Here is a 23110-nt window from a genome sequence, read left to right as displayed (position 1 = left end):
ACCTAGAGGAAACTGATTCAGACATGGGTAGAAAGTACAAACTCCTTCCAGACCGCGCCAGATTCGAAACTCGGTCCTGAACACTGTTGGTGAAGTGTTTCACCAACAGCTATGCTAACTGTGTCATCTCTGTGTGTTCATGCAGAAGGGCCAAGTTCAACGACACTCAGGATGCTCGACACCATCTAGGACGCAGCAGCCCGCTTGACAGTCACCCCATCCACACCCATTTGCTCACTAATGCACTGACAACAGTTTGTACCATCTTCAGGTTGAACTGCAGTGGCTCACCTTGGGCAGAGATGGATTTGAATCAAGTCTGAAGACTGGCCAGGGAGGAGCCCAAAGGGAGTTATTTGGATAGGAGGAAAGGAGAGAACTGATTCGTAATAGCTCAGCCTGCAAAGCCCACGTTACTTCAAAGAATTAAAAACAGACCTAACAGAACAAGGATATTCTTCTTGTGTCTTGGACAATATCGTCTAGTAACCAAACTAGTGACTGGAAGCAGAGTTGGCATCAGAAAAGATCTAATTGGTGGCATTAGGGTAACCGCGGTGGGGGGAGGGCACAAATTGCCATTCGACAACTCTCTTTGTGGGGGTAGGGGGTGCCATACCTGTTACAGACCTTCTCTGTCTGCCGTGTCATCAAACTGGTTCATTTTCCACCCCTAATTGTCCCCAGTCACACAGTGGAGTTAAAAATTAACTCCAGGGACCATATTTGAGCCTAATTGGATAAGGACAGCAGATTTTCCTTGGAGATTCCCTCCCCAATTTAATAGGATTGTGGTAAATAAGACTCTGCATTCCAGGTCTATTTATTGACTTGATTTTTGAATTTCCCAGCTGCACTGGTAGGATTTGAACTCATCTCTGCATCAATGGTTGGGATCTCTGTCTGAATTTAACCACTAGGTTGACTAAACGTTCTTTGCATTATCAAGATACAGTATTGTGAAAAACGCATTTAGAGTAGTGGTTTGTGGAACACCAGCGGCAGCGACCTGGGTTTGAATCTGGTGCTATCTTTAAGGAGTATGTATGTTCTCCCTGTATCTTTGAGGGTTTTCTCCAGGTGCGTGGATTTCTTTCCACCCTCCAAAATGTACCAAGATTGTTGGTCAATTAGAGTATTTGGGTGGCATGGACTTGTGGGCTGGAAGATTGCATGTTGATGCTTTATCTTGCCTGGTCTCATTTTTACAGCGTTCCGTTCATATTTGTTTACAATGTGGGAGGTTACTCAGCCCATTGAATCCTATCACATTCCTTCTCCTCTTATTTCTTTGTAACTCAGTCTCTCGCAGTTGCTCATTAGAGTCAAATCCCTATTATTCCTGTTACCTGGATTCAAGCATCCGGCAGCCTCAAGCTTTAAAAAATTTAGATTTTTAAATTTTAAAAAATGTAGACATATAGCACGGGACCCAGCCCCTTCCACTCATGAGGCTGTGCCACCCAAATACACTTAATTGACCTACAACCCCCGATACCCCTGAAACCAAAGCAGTCATTAGGGAGACTGTACAAACTCCTTATATTACACAGTGTAAACCCGGTCGCTGGCACTGTAACAGCGTTGCACTAACTGCAATGCCAATTGTACTGCCCTACAAGCAAAAAAAGTGGAAAATAAGTACATGTAAAAAAAATCTAACCCTAATCTCCTCTTTGCTCAGTAGTTCATTCACCAATCACACAACACACAATCTCAAACAACTGGAAAATTCACTGAGCCGGATATTAGGGGTTTTACTACATTTAATTCCTAGTTCTCCTACTAGCCACCTGAATGAAATTTAAAGGAACCAATTATCTTATGAACCAATGTGTACTTGGAAGGAAAGCAGAGCTTCCAATATAAATGTATGTAGAACATGTAAACTATCCAAAGGTAGCAGGTAAGATCAGAATTGAACATCAACACTACCTGTTGAGCTCCAGCCTGATCTCTTAAAAGGCTTGTCAGCTTGTTATATGTGGTATGCTGGCATGAGTGTTGGATGGATTGTAAATCCTGTCAGGAGCAAAATGAGTTGCAAAAATTGAGCTCTTCATTGAGATCGCTCCCTCTCTGAAGAAGAAACACTCCTATTAATAATTCACATTATTGTTTGCTTCCTTACAGGTTTGGCCTACAATCAGCTACCTTATTTCTTGAATTACTACTTTGATCAATATATTTTAATATACGAAAATGTCTCTGTTGGTGAGTATTTGGTTTTAAAATCCTATTTATTTCCGTACTGTGTTGAGATTCAGTGGATTACAATTGAAATGCTGTTTGTTCTCCAGTTGGCTGTGGAGGTTCTTGTTGGAAGTGAGTGGAGCATCTGACTGGGGTCCCTGCCAGTGTTTTTCACCCCACATATGGGTGAATGGCTGGAATGTCGACATATCCTCTTGAGACAAATTTTTGTTACTGTCAGAAATTCAGTGTGCAGTGATGAGCAAAGACCTTCGTATCCTGGATCTGATTGTCAGACGAATGTTAATACTTTAATGTAGACCTGATCTATTTCTGTAAATTGAACAAATAGATTATGAATATATTTATTTTTGACTTTGCCCTCTTGGCTTAACATTTGGAAAGTTATGCTTGCTCCTACAGTCAATGGAGAGAGTGGGGTACAACTATATGGGGAGGAAGACGTTAGAAGGATATAGACCAAATGCAGTCAAATGGGAACTTGGTCAACATGAGCGCGTTGAGTTGAAGGGGCCTGTTCCATGGTTTATGATTCCATATATGGTGCTTATGGAGCTTGACAAGGTGAGGAATTTGAACTGAAGTAGTGAGGATTAGACCACAAATGAGATTAAATTGAGACAGAGATCATAGTGCAATTATAAAGAACCAATAACAGTATCCTTTATCCACTGCTAGTCTCACATATTTGAGTCGTTCTAAAATATTCAAGTTTGGCAATTTGATTCTGACAACCTGTTGATAAGAGCAAGCAAAGAAATAAAAACAGAAATTGCTCTAAAAACTCAGTAGATCAAGCAGCATCTGTGAAGGAGAAATAAAGTTCATGTCTGGTGGGTTGTTTTCTGTCAAAACTGGTGTATTCCCAGCATTTGTTTTTACTTCAGATTTCCATCATCTGCCTTGTCTTTTGAAGCAAAGAATGAGGCCTTCCAGAGCAAATTTATTTTGCGGTTAATGTGTTTGTTGAAATCTGCTCGACAGCAAGTATCATTCAACATCAAATCCCAGATGGTGAATTCCAAAAGACCTGTTTCCTGATCAAACATCTGGTTGGTAATAAGGAGGAGGTTAGTCAGTTGGAGACCATGTAGATATTTGTTCATTTTTATTTTGATGCTGTTATAAAAAATGAATTTTTAATGCATTGCAAATGATTTTTTGGTGGAAAAATATGAACCAAGGTTAATACTCCAAGAAATTAGTTTGTAAGCTAATAGATACGCCGCATAATGTCCATTCAGGCAACGCATTAATGTCCGTGATCCCATAAGGTTATAAATATTCAGAAATTTTGATTGGAGAATAGGATGTAGCAGAAGTAACCAGGCATAGTGAACGCAACAGCTTCCCGCATGCGTATCTCATGATTCTTTGATACAAAGCGATTGCACTGCTAGGCTTATAATGGTACTGTACACATATGACCTATCATACATATGCCTTGTTAGTCATAAATAAATGCCTATGTTACTGGATTATGCATGTACTGGACTGTACTTTTGAACGTTATTTTAATGTGGACTTTCCCTATTCACAAATAAATTGACCATATAACAGTGTATATAGGCAGCTGTATCCAATCTCGTGTACTATGTTTCTTGAGAGTTGTAACGTTATCTCTGTTACATTTTCTTTCAAAAATATTAATGTCAATATAGGTCCATTACAGATTCGAGCTTTACTAAGTTCATAATATGGTGTTCACACAACATCCAAATCGTACAATGTCCTATTTCACAGAACACATGGAGTTTCATATAACATGACTGTATTCAGAGGGAATCATCAGTTAATCTGGGCAACAACTTTCTGAAAGAAACTTCTGAAATATGTAACAAGATTGGATAAGTAACACAGTAGAAACATTTCAATGCATGATATTTAAAAAGTATATTTAATAAATAGTGTATGAAATTTTGGGAGTCTACCAACGTGAACTCTTCTCTGAATCGAGTTCCAGAACAGAAGTTGAACTACTAGAAGGGTATAGTGAGATATTATTTTGTGGTTGGCATTATGGTATTGGGGAACTTAACTTCTTTGTGATAAGTAAAATAATTTGGAGGAAAGAATTCACAGAACAAATCAGAATTTCTGGTTGATGTCCATAGGAAGGTATGGACAGGTGAGTGTGAGGGACATTCAATAATGGTAACCTCTGGCATTATGTGAAATTTATCTTGCATGAATACAGAATACAGTCAAAACCATTTAAATCAAGATATAAAATTGTATAGATTCGGGAGTCCAGATTAGAACATGAGAATTTGGAGCAGGAGTTGGCCATTTTGCCCATCGTGGTTGCTCCTCTTTTTAATATGGTTTCCAACCAACTTCAATGTTGGTCTTTCAGTGCAATTTTGTGGGGAAGCTGAAATACGAAGAAATTGCTGGAGGCACTCGACACATCACCCCGCATTTGCAGAAGAAGCAGCCACTGTTTCTGGTCTCTGCACTGTTACCATGAGGTGCTTCATAAAGTTGAGGAACAATGTCTGTTTGGGCATTGCCACTTCAACACTCAGTATTGAATTCGCCATCATTCTTCACTCACCCTTTTTCCAATTTTAGATAATTTTTCTGTCTCCTTTTCTCCCCCCACTCATATATGACTTTAAGTAATCCCTTACGAACCAGAGCACTGATGGCATCGGTGCTCTGTGGTTAGTAAGGGATTACGAATCCACGCTGCTGAAGATCAAACTGCGCTGGGTAGGTCACGTCTCCAGAATGGAGGACCATCGCCGTCCCAAGATCGTGTTCTATGGCGAGCTCTCCACTGGCCACCGAGACAGAGGTGCACCAAAGAAGAGGTACAAGGATTGCCTAAAGAAATCTCTTGGTGCCTGCCACATTGACCATCGCCAGTGGGCTGATATCGCCTCCAACCGTGCATCTTGGCGCCTCACAGTTCGGCGGGCAGCAACCTCCTTTGAAGAAGACTGCAGAGCCCACCTCACTGACAAAAGAGGAAAAACCCAACCCCAACCAACCAATTTTCCCTTGCAACCCCTGCAACCGTGTCTGCCTGTCCCGCATCGGACTTGTCAGCCACAAACAAGCCTGCAGCTGACGTGGACATTACCCCTCCATAAATCTTCATCCGCGAAGCCAAGCCAAAGAAAGAAGACTAAAGGTAGTATGTGATTGGGGATAAAGGTTTGTCCTCATCTACTGGATGTGTTCTGTATCCCTGCCTAACTCATTGGCCTCTTCCAGTTTACAGTGTTTGCTTCAGAAATTCGATATACAAAACTGATTTTTTAAAAAATCAGAATCGGAAGTATTCTTGTTGCTCTCCCATCACTCCCTGACTTGTTTTCTCCCTTTCCCAGTTCTGATGAAGGGCCTCTGATCTGAAATGTTAACCATTTCCATTTCTCAGTTGTTTCATTCCCTGCTGGGTGTTTCCAGCATTTTCTATTTTTATTTCTGATTTTCAGTGTTTACAGCCAATGCTGTCATGCTGGAAATACAAGATGAAGTAATAAATGGAGTTGTTGCCACATGGATAAACACCAGAAAATTACTGCACTGGTTCAAAGCCCTTCCCACATCAAATAAATCCTTTGCTCCACAAGTAGTTTCTGGTTTGAAGGATGAATGAATGGTCCCTCCAGTTTATGGAGATTGCAACATTTTCTATGTTACTACAGAGATTGTAATTTAGAAATATTTAACCTGCAAAGTGCCAGTTCTGTGCAATGTTTGTAGACTGAATTTTACTCTGTAAAATGCAGGTTCTTTTGCATCCAAACAAGATTACTTCCCTGGTATGTGAGGTGTGTGCAGAGATGATCCATACAAGATCGAAAGCATTTGCAGGATCCATAATCTGTAAAACATAAATACTATAAAGAATGGATTAGCTCTGTGGTTTTGGATGTCTCTAATGTGCCTTGCAATCCCCTTATACTTCGGCTAATATAACTGATTAATTTGTCTTGTAGATTGTGTATTAAATTATGTATTCGTGTATGGCCATAAAGCCATGATTAATTTTTAAGTGTCAGGTGGCCACATAATGTGACTTAATGTTCAGTGTAATCTTTTGTTAATCAGGAATTTACAAATGTTTCTGAAATGGGCCATGAATCCTAAGCTCTGATTTCTGGTGAACTGTAGTATCGCCCCCAGGTTGTCCACATTTTGCTGATCGGCATGTCCCATCTTTCACACAATTGTCTCTGATTGTTTTTAAGAAAGAGAAAACATTGTCTTGAGTTTCAGTGAACTTCATGGAAGGATGTCAGTAAACTTCCCTGAACCGCATTGTGCTTCGTTCCCGTTCATTCATGCAACTGGCTGTTTTGCCCACAGTTATCCGCATCTCTACAATAAGCAATCATCAAATTTGTACCACAGAAGGACCAGCATCTGTTGGTTAATCTTGCGTTTTCATGCCCAATAAATATATTGTGTGGATAAAATGAAGTCGGGTGCATGGAAACAAATGAAGATGTTTATCATCCCACTAAACGTGTTTTGGAATCTGAGGCGCCTGCAAGCTCACACCAAGACACAAGAGAAACTTGTCCGTGAACTACTCTTTGCAGATGATGCCGCTTTAGTTGCCCATTCAGAGCCAGCTCTTCAGCGCTTGACGTCCTGCTTTGCGGAAACTGCCAAAATGTTTGGCCTGGAAGTCAGCCTGAAGAAAACTGAGGTCCTCCATCAGCCAGCTCCCCACCATGACTACCAGCCCCCCCACATCTCCATCGGGCACACAAAACTCAAAACGGTCAACCAGTTTACCTATCTCGGCTGCACCATTTCATCAGATGCAAGGATCGACAATGAGATAGACAACAGACTCGCCAAGGCAAATAGCGCCTTTGGAAGACTACACAAAAGAGTCTGGAAAAACAACCAACTGAAAAACCTCACAAAGATAAGCGTATACAGAGCCGTTGTCATACCCACACTCCTGTTCGGCTCCGAATCATGGGTCCTCTACCGGCACCACCTACGGCTCCTAGAACGCTTCCACCAGCGTTGTCTCCGCTCCATCCTCAACATCCATTGGAGCGCTCACACCCCTAACGTCGAGGTACTCGAGATGGCAGAGGTCGACAGCATCGAGTCCACGCTGCTGAAGATCCAGCTGCGCTGGATGGGTCACGTCTCCAGAATGGAGGACCATCGCCTTCCCAAGATCGTATTATATGGCGAGCTCTCCACTGGCCACCGTGACAGAGGTGCACCAAAGAAAAGGTACAAGGACTGCCTAAAGAAATCTCTTGGTGCCTGCCACATTGACCACCGCCAGTGGGCTGATAACGCCTCAAACCGTGCATCTTGGCGCCTCACAGTTTGGCGGGCAGCAGCCTCCTTTGAAGAAGACCGCAGAGCCCACCTCACTGACAAAAGGCAAAGGAGGAAAAACCCAACACCCAACCCCAACCAACCAATTTTCCCTTGCAACCGCTGCAATCGTGTCTGCCTGTCCCGCATCGGACTGGTCAGCCACAAACGAGCCTGCAGCTGACGTGGACTTTTTACCCCCTCCATAAATCTTCGTCCGCGAAGCCAAGCCAAAGAAACGTGTTTTGGAATTGTAGTAAAGGTTCTATTATTGCCACGTAATACTACATTTAGAATGTAACATACATGAAATTCTTTAACCGTGAGGAAATCAAAGTCACCAAACTCGTGACCCTTGTTTACAAGACCACTGAGCTGTCAGAGCTTCTGGACCAAAGTGTGGCCTCTTTTGCAGCCATTCTCAACCCTCTTTTTGTCCATGGTCCCCTTAAGACTCTGCTCAAAGTTTATGACCCCCTTCCCTTGTAAAGCATTCAAGTTTTGGTTTCTTCTGTAATTACTGACTACATTAAAAAAAAACTATTTAAAATATTTGCATTGCACGAGGTGAAAAGAATACAAGGCTTTTAGTTAAATGTGCTGTGCTGTCCGGGGGGTGGGGTGGGGTGGTGGTAGGGCCCCGTTGAGAGTGGCTACTCCATGGTATCCTTTGTGGCTTGATTTTGGATTGTTTATTGGAGGATAACAGTCATGCCCTGAGAGATCCCTGAAATGTCATTCAAGTTGATTTTATTGTCACCTGATTGCACAAGTACAACCTGACGAAACAGCGTTCTCCAGACCGAGGTGCAAAACATGTAGGCCAATACCAGGCTTAGCACACATACAGACAAACAATTCCTATGCAGGACAAGTATTCGTATATACAACTAATATATGATATATTGTTTCATAAATACGAGTGCCCCAGAGTTCGCAGGGTTTTAAAATGCAAGATAATGAAGCTTTTATTTGAAACATTTTGGTTACTGACGCAGGATGAAGTTAACCAGATGTATTTTCATTTCCTCTCTTGGAATATTAGGCACAATGTTGTCTCATTTATGACCCAATTTTCATTCGCAAGATGGTTTGTGGATTTTATCCCAATTTTATATTTCGCTCTTGGATTTAAACGGATCAGTTATGGAGTCGAGGTTATGTTCCGTGCTCTTCAAGTTGCTCAGGATATTTAAGATGGATACTGCATGTTTATGGAGATGCTGTGGTAGATGGCACGTTACTCGTGCCTCATACCATGAATAATCAATCCCTCGGGGGATTGGAAGCATTTTTTATTTCACCTGAATCTTCAATCTCTTTTAAACCAAGAGGGATTTCAATGCTGCTTTCATTTCCTGATAATTGATGACTCTTTGATTGTTTCATTGTTTGAGACATGGGTATCGAGAATGCCAGGACTTGGTCAATGTCCCATATTGTACCAGCTCCTTTGAACTGATGGGCCAACTGGCGAAGGAATTCCCAAAGGGTCTTCCAACATCAGACCTGGGCAAGAGTGAAGGAACTGTGATCTATTCCCAAATCTGGCTGGGGTGCATTTTGCAAGAGAATGAGTGGTACATCTCCTATGTACTGTCTGTCCTCATTCTCAGTGCAAGAGAATGAGCCCTTGAGGGAGGTGCTGTCTCAGTGGCTGAGTAGTACGATTTCCCATGATATGCACTGTGGACACTATCTGATTGGTGAAAGTAATGAACGTTTTGGGTGTTGCCATTCGAGTCGGCTGCTTTTTCCGAGGTGGAAATGAGCTTGCTGAGAGGTGTTAGAATTTCACTTGTTGAGACAGGAAGAAGGTATTTCACCTTGTAGATGGTGTAAATGTTCAGGGGATCAGGAGTGAATTCAGCATCTGGCACCTATGGGAAATGGTAGACGAATTTTCTGGTTGCTTGAGGCTGGCTGTTGCATGATTGGCCAACTGACGCTGAGGCATGCCAGTTTAATCTTGCTTATTTTTTTTACCCATTTATTTTCTGCAATTCCGTATAACAGGGATTTTACTGAACTTGCTCCAGGACATTACACCTCCAAATCCCTGTCACTACAGTATTAATATGCCTTGTCCAGTTGAGCTGTTTTATTGATGTATTTGATTCCTTAAGGCAAAACTAATGTCTAATTCATTTTGTTTTAATTTCCCTGACTACTTTAGTTACATTTTCTTTTCTTGAGGTTCATTTCATAAATCCATTTACATTTGAACATAGAACACGACAGCACAATATAGGCCTTTCAGCCCTCAATGTTGTGCCAACCCATATATTCCTTAAAAAAAATACAAAACTCTCCCTACCCTGTAACCCTCTATTTTTTCTTCCATCCATGTGCCTCTCGAAGGGTCTCTTAAATGCCCCTAATGTTTCAGGCTCCACCCCATCCCTGTCAAGGCATTCCAGACACCCACAACTCTCTGTATTTAAAAATAAAAAATTACCCCTGAGGTCTTCCCTAAACCTCCCTCCCTTCACTTGGTGCACACCCCCTTTGGTGTTTGCTATTCCTGCCCTGGGAAATAGGCGCTGGCTGCCCACTCCCATTATCCTGCAGATCTCTGTTCAGTCTCCTCATCCTTTTGTGGTCCAAAGAGAAAAGTTCCAGCTCTGCTAACCTTGCTTCATGAGACTCATTTTCCGATTCATGTTGGTAAATCTCCTCTGCACCCTCTCCACTGTTTCCACATCCTCCTATAACGAGGTGTCCCGAACTGAACACAATAATCCATGTTCTTATTCCACCCCATTTCTCAGTGACCTTGTCCGGCTTTACAACTCTTGTGTCCCTACATGTCTGCAGCTGGGGTTTTTTTCCCTCTCCACACATCTCTGGATTTATTCCGTTGACCGCTGATGCCCATGTTTGGGGCTGTCTCTCTCAAAGCTTTCTGTGTTCTTGAAAGCGTTCCTTCAAACACACCTTTTACTTGTTTTTACAGCTGCTGAGATTCCATGTCATTTTTTTCGTGATTCTGTAATTCACCATGTTTATATAATAAAAACCAAAGATCAAGTTGTATTCTTGAAGACTGGATGATTACAAGAGCATTTTTTTGCAGGTTTCAAGTATAAATGCAGAACTTGCGTCAGTAAAATCCTTTAGACTCTCGTGTCTGCTTGAAGTAATATTTGTATATCTTAAGTGTCCATCCGTTTCTGCTTTGTTCACATTTTTACTCATTTTGGTGGTCTTTCGTTTTCTCATCACTGACCTATAGCATGTCGAATGACTCAAAACCAAGGCTTTTATTAACAAAAGACTGGAGCGTAGTACATCGCGGTTGACCAGTCCAGACTGACCTGGGTCTGGTTAGGAACAGCCCTTTATGACCTGCCAGTAGGCGTGGCTACGGCTCTCAGCCAATCACTATTACTATATGTAAATATATACATTGGTGATAGTATCCCAAACTATCACATGGCCCTCGTGCACCTGAAAGCTATTTAAAAAAAAATTGTATGTATTTCTTATTGGACCTTGATGGCGGTGGAATGGATCTGTGATTCCACCTCCATGAAATATGGAAAACTTGATGCTGTTAATTCTCTCTGCTTGTGGGAGAATGTTTCAAATTAGATATTGTTATTGCGTTCTCACCAGATTTGTGGCAAACTTAAAAATATTTATTGACATAATGAAAAAAAGATGATCCGTACTTTGCTGCAGTTTTTCTCGGATCTTTGAACATGCCCTTTGGCCCCCGATGTTTGACGACCTGCATATTTCTACCGTTATTTTTTTTAAAAATAACCTCATAACCCTCTATTTTTCTTTCATCCATGTGCGTGTCTAAGGGTTTATTAATTGCTACTAATGCTTCAGCCTCCATGACCACCCCTGGCAAGGCATTTTATTTAAAAAAAGAACCCTGCTGTCTCTCCCTAAACTTTCCTCCCTTCACTTGGTACAGATGTCCTCTGATGTTTGCTATTCCTGCCTTGGGGAAAAGGAACTGACAACCTCTCCAAATCTTGTAGATCTCTATTAAGTTACCTCTTCTATCTTTGCTTCAGAGAGAGAAAAATCCAAGCTCTGCTCACCTTGCCTCACAAGACTTAATTTCCAGTCAAGGGAACATCCTGGTAAATCTGCAGCCTCTCTGTTGCTTTCATAAACTTCCTATAATGAGGTGACCAGATTTAAACTCCATATTCCACGTATGGTCTCACCAGAGATTTGTAGAGTTGCATCATGACTTTTTGACTCCTCAACTTAACCTCCCGACTGGTCTTCATAACTTAGTGTGGAGAAATTGGCTGCTGTGTTATGTTGGTCATGACACTATTATATACAGCCATGGACAACTTCGATACTGGGACAAAGCTTGTGATGTTGCAACACAAATATTCCTTTCCAATTTGCACATGGTGCTCCTGAGAGACTTATTATATTGGACCTCTGTTCTGGTGACTAGATATCGGATTCAATATTGTGAAGAATTCCAGTTCCATCAACGCCTCTCCCCACTGTTCAGCACTTTTCTTCCATTTTAACTTGCTCACTACATTTGCTATGAAGTATCACTCGACATTTATGCAGAACATCTTGGCATTTATCTGCAACCAATCACAGTGGAGTATGTTTTGGAACTGTGGTCCCCATTACAAAGCCGTAGGCAATTTCTGCAGGGGTACACCCTTTAAATAGGAGCATGCAAGATGATCTATGATGAAAAGTGACAGCTGCTCAATGGCTGTTTGAATTTAACATTTTAAAATAAAATTTTCTTAGCATGGTAGCAGGCTCTTTTAACCATATAACCATATAACCATTTACAGAGCGGAAGCAGGCCATGTTGGCCTTTGGCCCACAAGCTCATGCCATACAATTGACCTACAACCCCGGTACATTTTGAAAGATGGGAGGAAACCGGAGCACTCTGGGAAAACCCACGCAGACACGGAGAGAACGTACAAACTTCTTGCATACAGTGGTTCTGATCGCTGGTGCTGTAACAGCGTTATGCTAACCACTATGTTGGGTTTCTTTGGAGAAATTGATGTGGAAATATGATTTAGGAGGTTTACAGCTCCCCAATTTTATGAATTATTATCAAGCAACACAGTTGAGATTTATGAGTGAAATGATGTTCCAGCATGGGTGAATATAGACCTTGATAGAATGGGAGAAACAGATTCACAACATTTTATTTGAAAATGGAATGGAAGATTGTTAATAGCAAATAGAGAAACGGCCATGCTGAATCATTGAATTGAACCTTGGAATAAAATTGATAAAGAGTTTGCAGGAAGAGGTTTAATGTCTGGAAGAACACCTTTATTTCAAAATAGACTTATTCCATTTTCTATGGAAAACAACTTTTTTAAAAATTGGCAAAATTATGGTATTAAGAAAATTAAAGATTGTTTTGAAACTGGAAAATTTATTACTTTTAGTAGAATTAAGGAAAAGTTTAAGATATTGGAACAAAATTTTGTTAAAATCAAATTAAGAGATTTTTGTGAAATTTTTGGTCAAGATTTAGTATTGCCAGTGGAGACCAAAGTCGAATTATTATTAAGTACGAGAAGTTTATTTCAGAGATGTATAAATTAGATGTATAAATAAGGCTCAAAAAGGAGTTCATAAATCAAGACATAAATGGGAGGTAGATTTAAATAAGCAAATTGATGAACCGAGATAGATTCAGATATGTCGAGGGAGTATGAAACGTACAATAAATGTGAGATGTCAGTTAGTTCAATACAATTTTATTCATCTCTTGTGTTTAACACCACTTATTCAGGTTTATGCTTCAGATGTGCACAAGCAGTTGGTACTTTTTTGTATTCACCTTGGCAACGTTCAACAAGCTCGCATTGCTTGACACATGGGCTTGGGGGTCAGCATGCGCTTGATGGACTGAAAGTTTCAACGCTGTCAATTTAAGAACCACCAGAGCTCTCAGTTTCTCATTGTAAAAGTGGTGCTGATTACTTTTGCAAAGACCTCGCTGACTGCCAGCCAGCGTTTGCTTGTCCTTGCATTGCAGCTTCTGCCTGTGTTCTGTAACTTTTGTGATTCCTACAAGATATAGGAGCAGGAATCGGCTGTCCAGCCCATCGAATCTGGTCGCCCATTCAATCATGAGCTGATCCATTTTCCCACTGTGCCCCAGCGCCTGGCCTTCTCCCCATAATCTTGTCCTGTGCCCTGGCTCATTAAGAACCTATCAATCCCTGCCTTAAATACACCTTTTCCGATCATGCATGAACTGCGTTGACACAAGGTTTGTGCCCCATGACTTGGTTTTAACAGTGTTAAAGAGGTTTGACAATGAAGCATTATTTTCTTCACATTGAAAGCTGGATGGGATGTGATTGGGGAAGATGAAATGGATCTTACAATTCCATGTAATAAAAATGTTATTAATAATAATAATAAATTTGTTATTCAAGTCACTGAAGTGTGGGATTAGAGTTTATAATCTTGCAGGCAAAAAATCAGATTGGGTCAATTGACCACTAAATGAAGGGAATTAGATTTTAATTGTTGGCTCATTCTTTGGAGGAGGTTAACTCTTTTAATAGCCAAAGCTAAATGGTTCTCTAGCTTCCTTTTGTAGCCAGCTTGAGATAATCCAGTACAGGTGCTTTGTAAGGTTGTGGATAGCTGGAAGTTGGTTCTGAGGTAATTTAAAAGAAGCTTTTGGAGGATATCAAACAGCAACTGAATTGCTTAAGTGGCTTCTGGGTGTATTTTGTACTTGAAACTGCAAATTGAAGATTTTATCCGAGTCTGTTGCTGGAGTTTTGTACTTTTTTTTTCCATATTGCGATTGCAGCAGACTGCAGCTTCAGAGCCTGTCGAGGACTTGTGGCAGAAAGGTGGTGAACCATCTCAAGAGCGAGACATTAACCTTGAGGGCATAGAGTGTAGGTGAGAGAGGAGAGAATTAAGAAGGGCCACAGGGGTGACTATTCCACATCTGAATGAGGAAGCTTCCGAAGTGGGTGCAGTTCTCATATTCTAAAGCAGCCATTGTCAAAGTTTCTTCCGGCTCTGGCCACCCCGCTCCCTTCCAAAGACCCTGCTCAAAGTTTATCGGCCCCCATTCCCAGAGAAGCAGCTACGTTTTGGTTTCTTCTCAACTTCTCTCCTACCGACCATGTAAAAATAAACAGTAAAAGTGCTAAAATACGGACTGCTCGGGGATTGGGTTGTTTTGGATTTTTGGATATTTTGGGTTCTTAGGCAGGACTTTTAAAATTCAAATTTAAGGAGAATAAACAGGTAAATTTTGATAGTTTATTCACAAAACATTTTTCCATTCAAAGTACGAAAAACAAATACATTTTCTTGCATTTCCGCCACTTCCTCATGGTCGCCTATTGCCGCGGTGCATCTGTGGTGCTTGCACCCCCATGCCCGCACAAAAGGCAAGGGTTTTCAAGCAGTCAGGGTGCTCGGATGATCTGGATTTTAAGCAAGAGTTTGAGGAGACCAGATTCTCAGGTGATTTGGATTTCAGGCGAGAGTTTTCAAGGAATCTGGATTTCAGTCGAGAGTTTTCAAGGAGTCCAGATTCTCGGGTGATCTGGATTTCAGTCGAGAGTTTTCGAGGAGTCCAGATTCTCGGGTGATCTGGATTTCAGGCATCTGGTACTCTATTTATGTTTTGTGAGGTGAAGAAGGAAATCAGGCTTTTACTTAAATGTGTTGTGGTATGGCAGTTCTCAAGGTATATGGTTGGATATTGAGACCAGAAGGATACAGACCAAGGGTAAATGAATGGGACTCGCCCAGAATGTCAACTTGATTGGCTTGGATGAGTTGGTCTGAAGGGCCATCTCAAATCGATATTCCCCTATCCCCCACCAAAAAATATTTTGGACAAAACACTGGGGAAAACAATAAATTTAAGTTGCATGTTGTGCGATTGTATGCTAACTGTATCATTTATTGATAAAAAAGACATTTTATTAGAAATTGGGACTTGTTTTAATTTGTGTAAACTTTCAGGGAACTCAGTACCTCTGCCCTCCCCCTCCTTAACCAAAGGATCCCCATGAAGAGCAATGAACAGACCCTTTGACCCTTAAAGTCTGTACTGGTCATCATGCACGCATGTGCACCTACTCTGCACAGAATGTTTCAGCCCCCTCGGGCCTATTTCCAATTAACTGATTTCCCCCTCCCCCCCCACCTCCTCCTGTGCATCTTTGGAATGTGGAAGGAAACCTGAGCGCGCAGTCGCAGAGCATGGAAACTCCACCCAGGGAGCACTGGAAGTCAGTATTAAACCAGAGCACTGGCTGTGAGAGGCAGTGGGGTGCTGTGATCTACACTGTTGTGCATTTGAGCCATCAGCTTTCATTGGGCTGCCTCTTGAACCTGCTGACCTCCAACTGATGTCACCGACTCCAGTGATGCTCGGTGTCGGCGGGAACTTGGATCGACTGCCAATAAGTAGATTGGAATGATCAGTAATCTTCTCCTGGGTCAATATCCTCATTATCGAAGATGCACGTGCACCGAGTTGGTTGCTTTGGACAGGCTGAGCTGTTTGCGTGCCCAATTTTGTGTTCCAACACAAGAAGAGATTGTCAGGCAGTGAGAGAAGATTCAAGGACACACTCAAAGCCTTTGGGAAGAAGTGCAACATCCCCACTTCTTCCTGCGAATGCCTGGCCCAAGGCAACAAACAGTGGCCAAGGAGCATTCAGGATGTGGCAGAGAATCTTCGGCATGACGAAGAGAAGCCATGGTGTCCTGGATCAGCGAGCTGATCACCTCACAAACTGCCTTCTCCTCTGTTCTCTCAGCCATGACTTGCTGGATTTGTGAATGAGGGTTCCCCTGTTGCCTTCTTCCAATTGATTGTCAGAGTCCAGACATGACATCACATACAACAATAAGATTTTGTTTTCCCATGCGGGTGAGACAGAATTACCCCTTATTAGCAGTGCAATAAAAAACACACATGGGCAAACAAGTAATGTAAACAAAACATGCAATATTGAGAGAGAACAAAATCAGAAAAGTGCAAAAGCAAGAGACCTTAACTAAATCTGAGTTTGTTGTTGGAGATTCTGACGGTGGAGGGAGAGCAGCTGTACCTAAACCTGGTGGTGCGAGTCTTGTGGCACCAACATCTCTTTCCTGATGGTAGCAGTGGGAACAGAGCATGTACTGGGTGGTGTGGATCCTTGATGATCTCCGATGGCAGCGTTCCCTGCAGATGTTCTCGATGGTGGGGAAGGTTTTACCCTGGGCTGTGTCCACTCCCTTTTGCAGGGATTTTCGCTTGGAGATTATTTGTGTCCCTCCACCAGACAATGTTGCCGCCGGTCAGCACACTTTCCACCACACCTCTATAGAAATTTAGCAGCATTTCCGATGTCCTACAAAACTTATGCAAACTTCTGAGGAAGTCGAGGCACTGACGCACTTTCTTCGGTCATCTTAGAACCTGCAAAAATAAATCCCAGAGCAGAATTGAGTCATCCTCATGCTTGAGTCTGCCTGAGAGAAGACCACCATTCAACAGAACTTTTCAAGCTGCGAACCACTTTGAGGTATCCTGAAGTCTGTAATTGTTTTACAGAAGTGCAAGAGTTTCATTTTTATTTCTTGCTCTTAAACCAATACAAAAAAAGATATTGTGTGGGTTTCTCATCATTGATGTGATTCGCTAGAGGGTGTAAATGGAATTGATAGGCACCTTGAAGGAATACTTTCAATGAAATTGGATGATGATGAGTGCCGGTGCAAGGAAAGTGGAAATCCACTGCATCAAAGCCATGGTTTTAATTGAGCACTTGAGTTGAGCTTTTATTGTTAGTAGTGATCAAGAGATTTGAAGTACTTCATTGTTACTGTAGTCAAAAGCTGTCTTTATTCTTGAAGGCCACCCTTGCAACTCATTGAATGGTCCTGTGAATTTTCAACGTAGCATTTTCTTTTGCAAGTTCATGTTGGGAATGGGATGTGTGTGGTCAATGACTAATCCTGGTGCTCTATTGCGTGGGAAGGGAGACAGGTTTGATGGGTTTAGTGAGCAACAAATCTGAACGCAGGAAGGATCTTGATGGAAACAGACACAAGGGGATTGCAACAGGAATAACACATACTTGCATCGCAATCACACTGCACAGAATAACCCATCACATCAGACTCCACATGATCAGTACTTGCAACTGCTTACACTCATACAAGCACAGTACGACCCAGTCACATTGGAGACAACAATTATACAGACGACACAACCAAGGACTATGCTATCTGCTGTTCCCTGTCTAATGTGGGCACGGCTCGAATGCTACCTACAACACTACAACAATGTACCACAGCCCGATCCTGATGTAGGCAACATCTTACCATTGACTCCTTCAGTGTTGTCCATAATTTGCAACCTGGAGTGAAGCAGGGTTCGTCTCAGGTCCAAAGGGCAAAAGCGAAAGAGCTGCTCCACCTGGTGGAATTTATAGTACAATAAGCTGGGGGGTCTGGCCCAGATAATCGCTAGGTGCTTAAAGGGGCTAATGGTCAGGTGTGCACGAATAGGTGGGCGAAGCCCAACCTTGAATTGGCAGGGATGAAAATTCTGACTAGGTCACGTGATAGACGAGGTTCTCCACACTACAGGCATCTATTTCAATCTTAACTCTGCTGCAAGACTCCATTTCAGAATGTTGAATTTCAATGAGAATGTAAGTATTTATTTTGTCTGAAGGGCAGTCTTTACTCAGTTTATAATGATGTGAATTTATACTGCACGTTAATCATAAAAATGAAGCCATTCAACACCTACAAATTTGTAATGAAGTATTTGGTATTCCTGAAGTGCTTTTGCAAGATTAACTTAATGATAATCTTCAGGTTTCCTGAAGATTAACTTCAGGTTCTTTATTGGTGGATCAACCTTCACTTGTTCTTGATGGCCGTTTTGGCCATTAATGTCTTGATGCAAAAGATGGTTTAAGCCTCCTTCTCGATTTTGAGACTGCAACCCTACTGAAAGAACAGTGTGGGGCAGCTGACGCCTGCTTTTCCCGCACTGACATGCAGTTGAAGCCATTTCTGCTGATTCCACAGATGTTGTAGAAATTCTTCTGCTTCTACTTGAGTTGCTACAAAAGGTGTTGCCTTGCATTACACTGCAAGCAGCCAGTTAATTGAATTTTCGACCATTTTACTGTTTCTTGTGAGGAATTTTAGCCATGTGGTGTTGTGAGGTATTTGCTTCCCTTGAAGTTGGGTTTCTGTCCTGATGCTCTATCAATAACACCGAAAGGCTGGAGTGGCTGGACAACAGGCTTTTAATACCATAAGACGGACCCTGCTCCTCTTCAGGCTCAACCTCTGGACCCTGCTCCTCTTCTGGTTCGATCCCTGGACCCTGCTCCTCTTCTGGTCCGATCCCTGGACCCTGCTCCTCTTCTGGCCCGATCCCTGGACCCTGCTCCTCTTTTGGTACCATCCCTAGTTCCTGATTCTCTTCTGGTACCATCCCTGGACCCTACTCCTCTTCTGGCCCGATCCCTGGACCCTGCTTCTCTTTTGGTACCATCCCTAGTTCCTGATTCTCTTCTGGTACCATCCCTGGACCCTGCTCCTCTTCTGGCCCCATCCCTGGACCCTGCTCCTCTTCTGGCCCCATCCCTGGACCCTGCTTCTCTTTTGGTACCATCCCTAGTTCCTGATTCTCTTCTGGTACCATCCCTGGACCCTACTCCTCTTCTGGCCCGATCCCTGGACCCTGCTTCTCTTTTGGTACCATCCCTAGTTCCTGATTCTCTTCTGGTACCATCCCTGGACCCTGCTCCTCTTCTGGCCCCATCCCTGGACCCTGCTCCTCTTCTGGCCCCATCCCTGGACCCTGCTCCTCTTCTGGCCCCATCCCTGGACCCTGCTCCTCTTCTGGCCCCATCCCTGGACCCTGCTCCTCTTCTGGCCCCATCCCTGGACCCTGCTCCTCTTCTGGTCCCATCCCTGTACTCTGCTCCTCTTCTGGTCCAATCCCTGGACGTACTGAGGGAGGGACTTGGTTTAACTGCCTTTATTAGGGGATTCCAGGGGGTGGAGTCACCGAGGGAAGGCAGGCCAGCCATACGGATGAACCAAATGTATAAGCAGTGCCAGTAACCAAATAACAGTAGACAATGGAACAAAGTCTGGATTGAAATTGTGTATTCCATTCATGAAGATTGGAAAGGGGCTATGAATATTTTTTTTTGATGCATGCGAATCTGGTCAAAATTTCCCAACACATTTGGACAACGTGTTGAATCCAGAGGAATGACCTTTCAAGTAGTTTGGGTGAAAGTGACTTTTATTTCCTGCTGGTAAACGCAAGCCAATTCTCCCATTTGGAGAGGAGGCTGCAACCACATCTCAGCTTTTCAGAATCATAATTTATTGTCATGAACGTGCCACAAAATTTGATGTTTTGCAGGAGTGTCACAGTGCAAATGTTTATAAGAACCTCCATAGAAAATAAATGAAAATAGTGTAAGAAGAAGTCAAAGTGAGGCAGTGTCTGTGGTTCACTGTTCATTCAGGAATCTGATGGCAGCGGGGAAAAAGCTGTCCTTGTGGCGCTAAGGGCTCGTCTTCAGGCTCCTGCACCTTTTTCCTGATGGGACCAGAGTTAAGAGGACACGGCCTGGGTGGTGGGGGTCCTTGAGAATGGAGGCTGCTTTCTCAAGACATTGTCTCTTACCGATGCCTTCAATCGTCAGGTACCCGTGATGTCGCCGGCAGAATTTAACAACAGTCTGGAGTTTTTCCTTGTCTTGACCATTGGCTCCTCTGTACCGCAGTGATGCAAGCAGCCAGGATGGTACACTTGAGGTTTTCGGTGATGTACTGAATCTCTTCAAGCTCCTCACGAAGTACATTCTGAAACCGATGCAAGCAAAAGACTTTGGAGATCTGCAGAACATGCAAAGGACTGTGCTGGCAGGAGTTCAGGAACCGGATCCAATAGCCAAGGGAGTACGCTGGCAGGAGTGCAGGAACCAGATCCAATAGCCAAAGGAGTGCAGGAACCAGATCCAATAGCCAAAGGAGTGCACTGGCAGGAGTGCAAGAACCATAGAAACATAGAAACATAGAAGATAGGAGCAGGAGTAGGTCATTCAACCCTTCGAGCCTGCTCCACCATTCAACGAGATCATGGCTGAACTTAAAGTTCAGTACCCCGTCCCCGCCTTCTCTCCGTAACCTCCGTAACCAGATCCAATAGCCAAAGGAGTGCAGGAACCAGATCCAATAACCAAAGGAGTGTGCTGGCAGGAATTCAGGAACCAGATCCAATAGCCAAAGGAGTGCGGTGGCAGGAGTGCAGGAACCAGATCCAATAGCCAAAGGAATGCAGGAACCAGATCCAATAGCCAAAGGAGTGCGCTGGCAGGAGTTCAGGAACCAGATCCAATAGCCAAACATTTGTACAAATGCTCCGTGTGGCTTTGTGTATTGATTTTCCTCTAATTTTCTTTGAATTCAGAATCTTTATTCAATGAGAACTGATGGTGTGAGCTCAGAGTGATATCCAGTAGCCAGTCTACCATTTGGAGCTTAATTAACATGCTGCTGTCTGTTTGAAGTTGAACTGTGTGGTTGTCTTGTATCACTGATGAGTGCTCTCTTGAATAATTTTGGGTGACACCACCAGGTTTGGATGAAGGATGTATTTTGAAGACTACATATGCATGCCAATAATCAAATCATTATGCCTAAAGTGGCACAGTTAGGGCAACACTATTTCAACGCCAGTGACCTCTGGCGCTGTCTGTAAGGAGTGTGCATGTTCTCCCCGTGTCTGCATGATTTTCCGCTGGGTGCTCCAGCTTCCTCCTACTCTTCAAAACATACGGGAGATGAATTGAAATTCTTAAATTTAAATTAATTTTAAAAAATTTAGACATACAGCATGTTAACAGGCTATTTCAGCCCAATGCCACTACAACACCCCTGTACGTTTTTAAAAAAAGATGCAGATTAATTGAGGTATTTGGGTGGCATGGGCTCGTGGGGTGGAAGGGCCTGTTACTGTGCTGTCCATCTAAGTTTAAAAATTATGCACGTGTGGCTCGTTTACATGCATCTTGAGCATGGCTTTCCCTCCTGGAAAATCTGTTTCACCATGTTTAGCAGAGCAGTCAGCCAGTATATTGTAAAGAGGTCACACATCTTTATTGCACCACACCAGGCTGTCAGTGTGACTCACTATTTTGTTTCGGTTCCAACCAAGACACTGCACGCGGGGCTTCTTGCCTTGTTAGCAATAGATTTTCTGCCTCTTTTTCGGTAAACTGTCTTTGCCCAGCTCGGCATGCACTGGGGAAATATTCAGCCCCAATCATTTATCTTGCTGATCAAACCATTGGCCGTATTGCTCACAAGGCACTTTGCCTTTCCCCAGTGTCTGTTCTTTATTCTACTCAAGCCACGGCACATCAATTGTTTTGATGCGCTCAGTGGGAGGTGCTATGGAGCGCATCTTGTGAAAGACACTAGAACCATAGAAACTAGAACCCGAGAATCATAGAACATTTCAGCTCAGAAATAGGCCCCTTGGACCCTTCTGGTCTGTGCCAATCCATTTTTTTTTTGCCTAGTTCCACTGACCTGTACCCAGGCCATAGCCCTCCATACTTCTCCCATCCATTTACTAGTCCAGATTTTTCTTAAATTTAAAATTGAGCCCGTATTCTCCACTTCAAAGGGCATTTCATTCCATACTCCCACCACTCTCTGTATGAAGAAGTTCCCCACACATTCCCACTAAACTTTTCCCCTTTCACCCTTAACCCATGTCCTCTGGTTTGCATCTCACCTTCAAGAAGCTTTAAACACATTGCAGATTAACAAAAGCGCTTCTTCATGATAACATTACATTAGAATTTCACACATCTCGGTGACATCTATTGCTTCTCAGTTAATAGGTTGGAGTTTTTCTTTGGTCCAAATTCAGAGCCGTTGACTCAGTCTGACTCTTCTGGACTAGATCTGAGGAGATTCCGCTGACTATGAGTTGTGTTTCTGGTGAAACTTTAGACTGTGGCTTTACCTGTCACTCCGGGTGGATGTAAAGACTCTGTGGCATAATGTTGAAGAGTTGAGAGTCTGTGTGGGTGTCCCTTGGGTCATGACTAAAATTTATGATCTGCTCATTAGCACAATTATTTTGTGTGAGCTTTCAGTTTGCAGACTGCCTCCATTGCAAGTTTAAGTTTATTATCATCTGATTGAACAAGTACAAACCAATGAAACAGCATTCTCCAGTCCTCGGTGCAAAACATGCAGACACACAACCAGACATTACACACCTACTGACAAACAATACATACAAACAATACAGGACAAGTGTAGACATAGGAAAATAAATATTGTTTCATGAATATTAGTGACTCGGACAGTTTGAGCAGTTCCTTTGGTCGGTCAGAAATCTCACTGCCCGTGGGAAGAAACGGTTTCTCAGTTAAGTGTACCTGGCTCTGACACTCCTGCACCTCTTTCCTGATGAGAGTCATTGAAAGATGCTGTGTTAAGGGTTTGAAGGGACCTTGGATGATTTGCAGACAACGATCCCAGTAGATCACGTCACTGATAAGGAAGGAGACTC

General features: G+C 42.8%; 1 protein-coding gene across 12 annotated transcripts in view; it reads left to right on the top strand.

Moving 5' to 3' along the window:
• The window catches only part of cdh23 (cadherin-related 23), an 874975-nt gene that overhangs the window by 32264 nt on the left and 819601 nt on the right, over window positions 1–23110 (top strand). For all 12 annotated transcript variants that reach the window (XM_069885557.1, XM_069885556.1, XM_069885568.1 and 9 more), the window contains exon 3: window positions 2134–2214. In XM_069885557.1, the coding sequence (XP_069741658.1) occupies window positions 2134–2214 (81 nt within the window). The remainder of the gene's footprint in view (window positions 1–2133; window positions 2215–23110) is intronic.

This window comes from Narcine bancroftii, chromosome 6 (assembly GCF_036971445.1).
Source record: "Narcine bancroftii isolate sNarBan1 chromosome 6, sNarBan1.hap1, whole genome shotgun sequence".
NCBI lineage: Eukaryota > Metazoa > Chordata > Chondrichthyes > Torpediniformes > Narcinidae > Narcine > Narcine bancroftii.
Note: the sequence above shows the minus strand (reverse complement) of the source record. Positions and strands in the feature narration are given on the sequence as shown.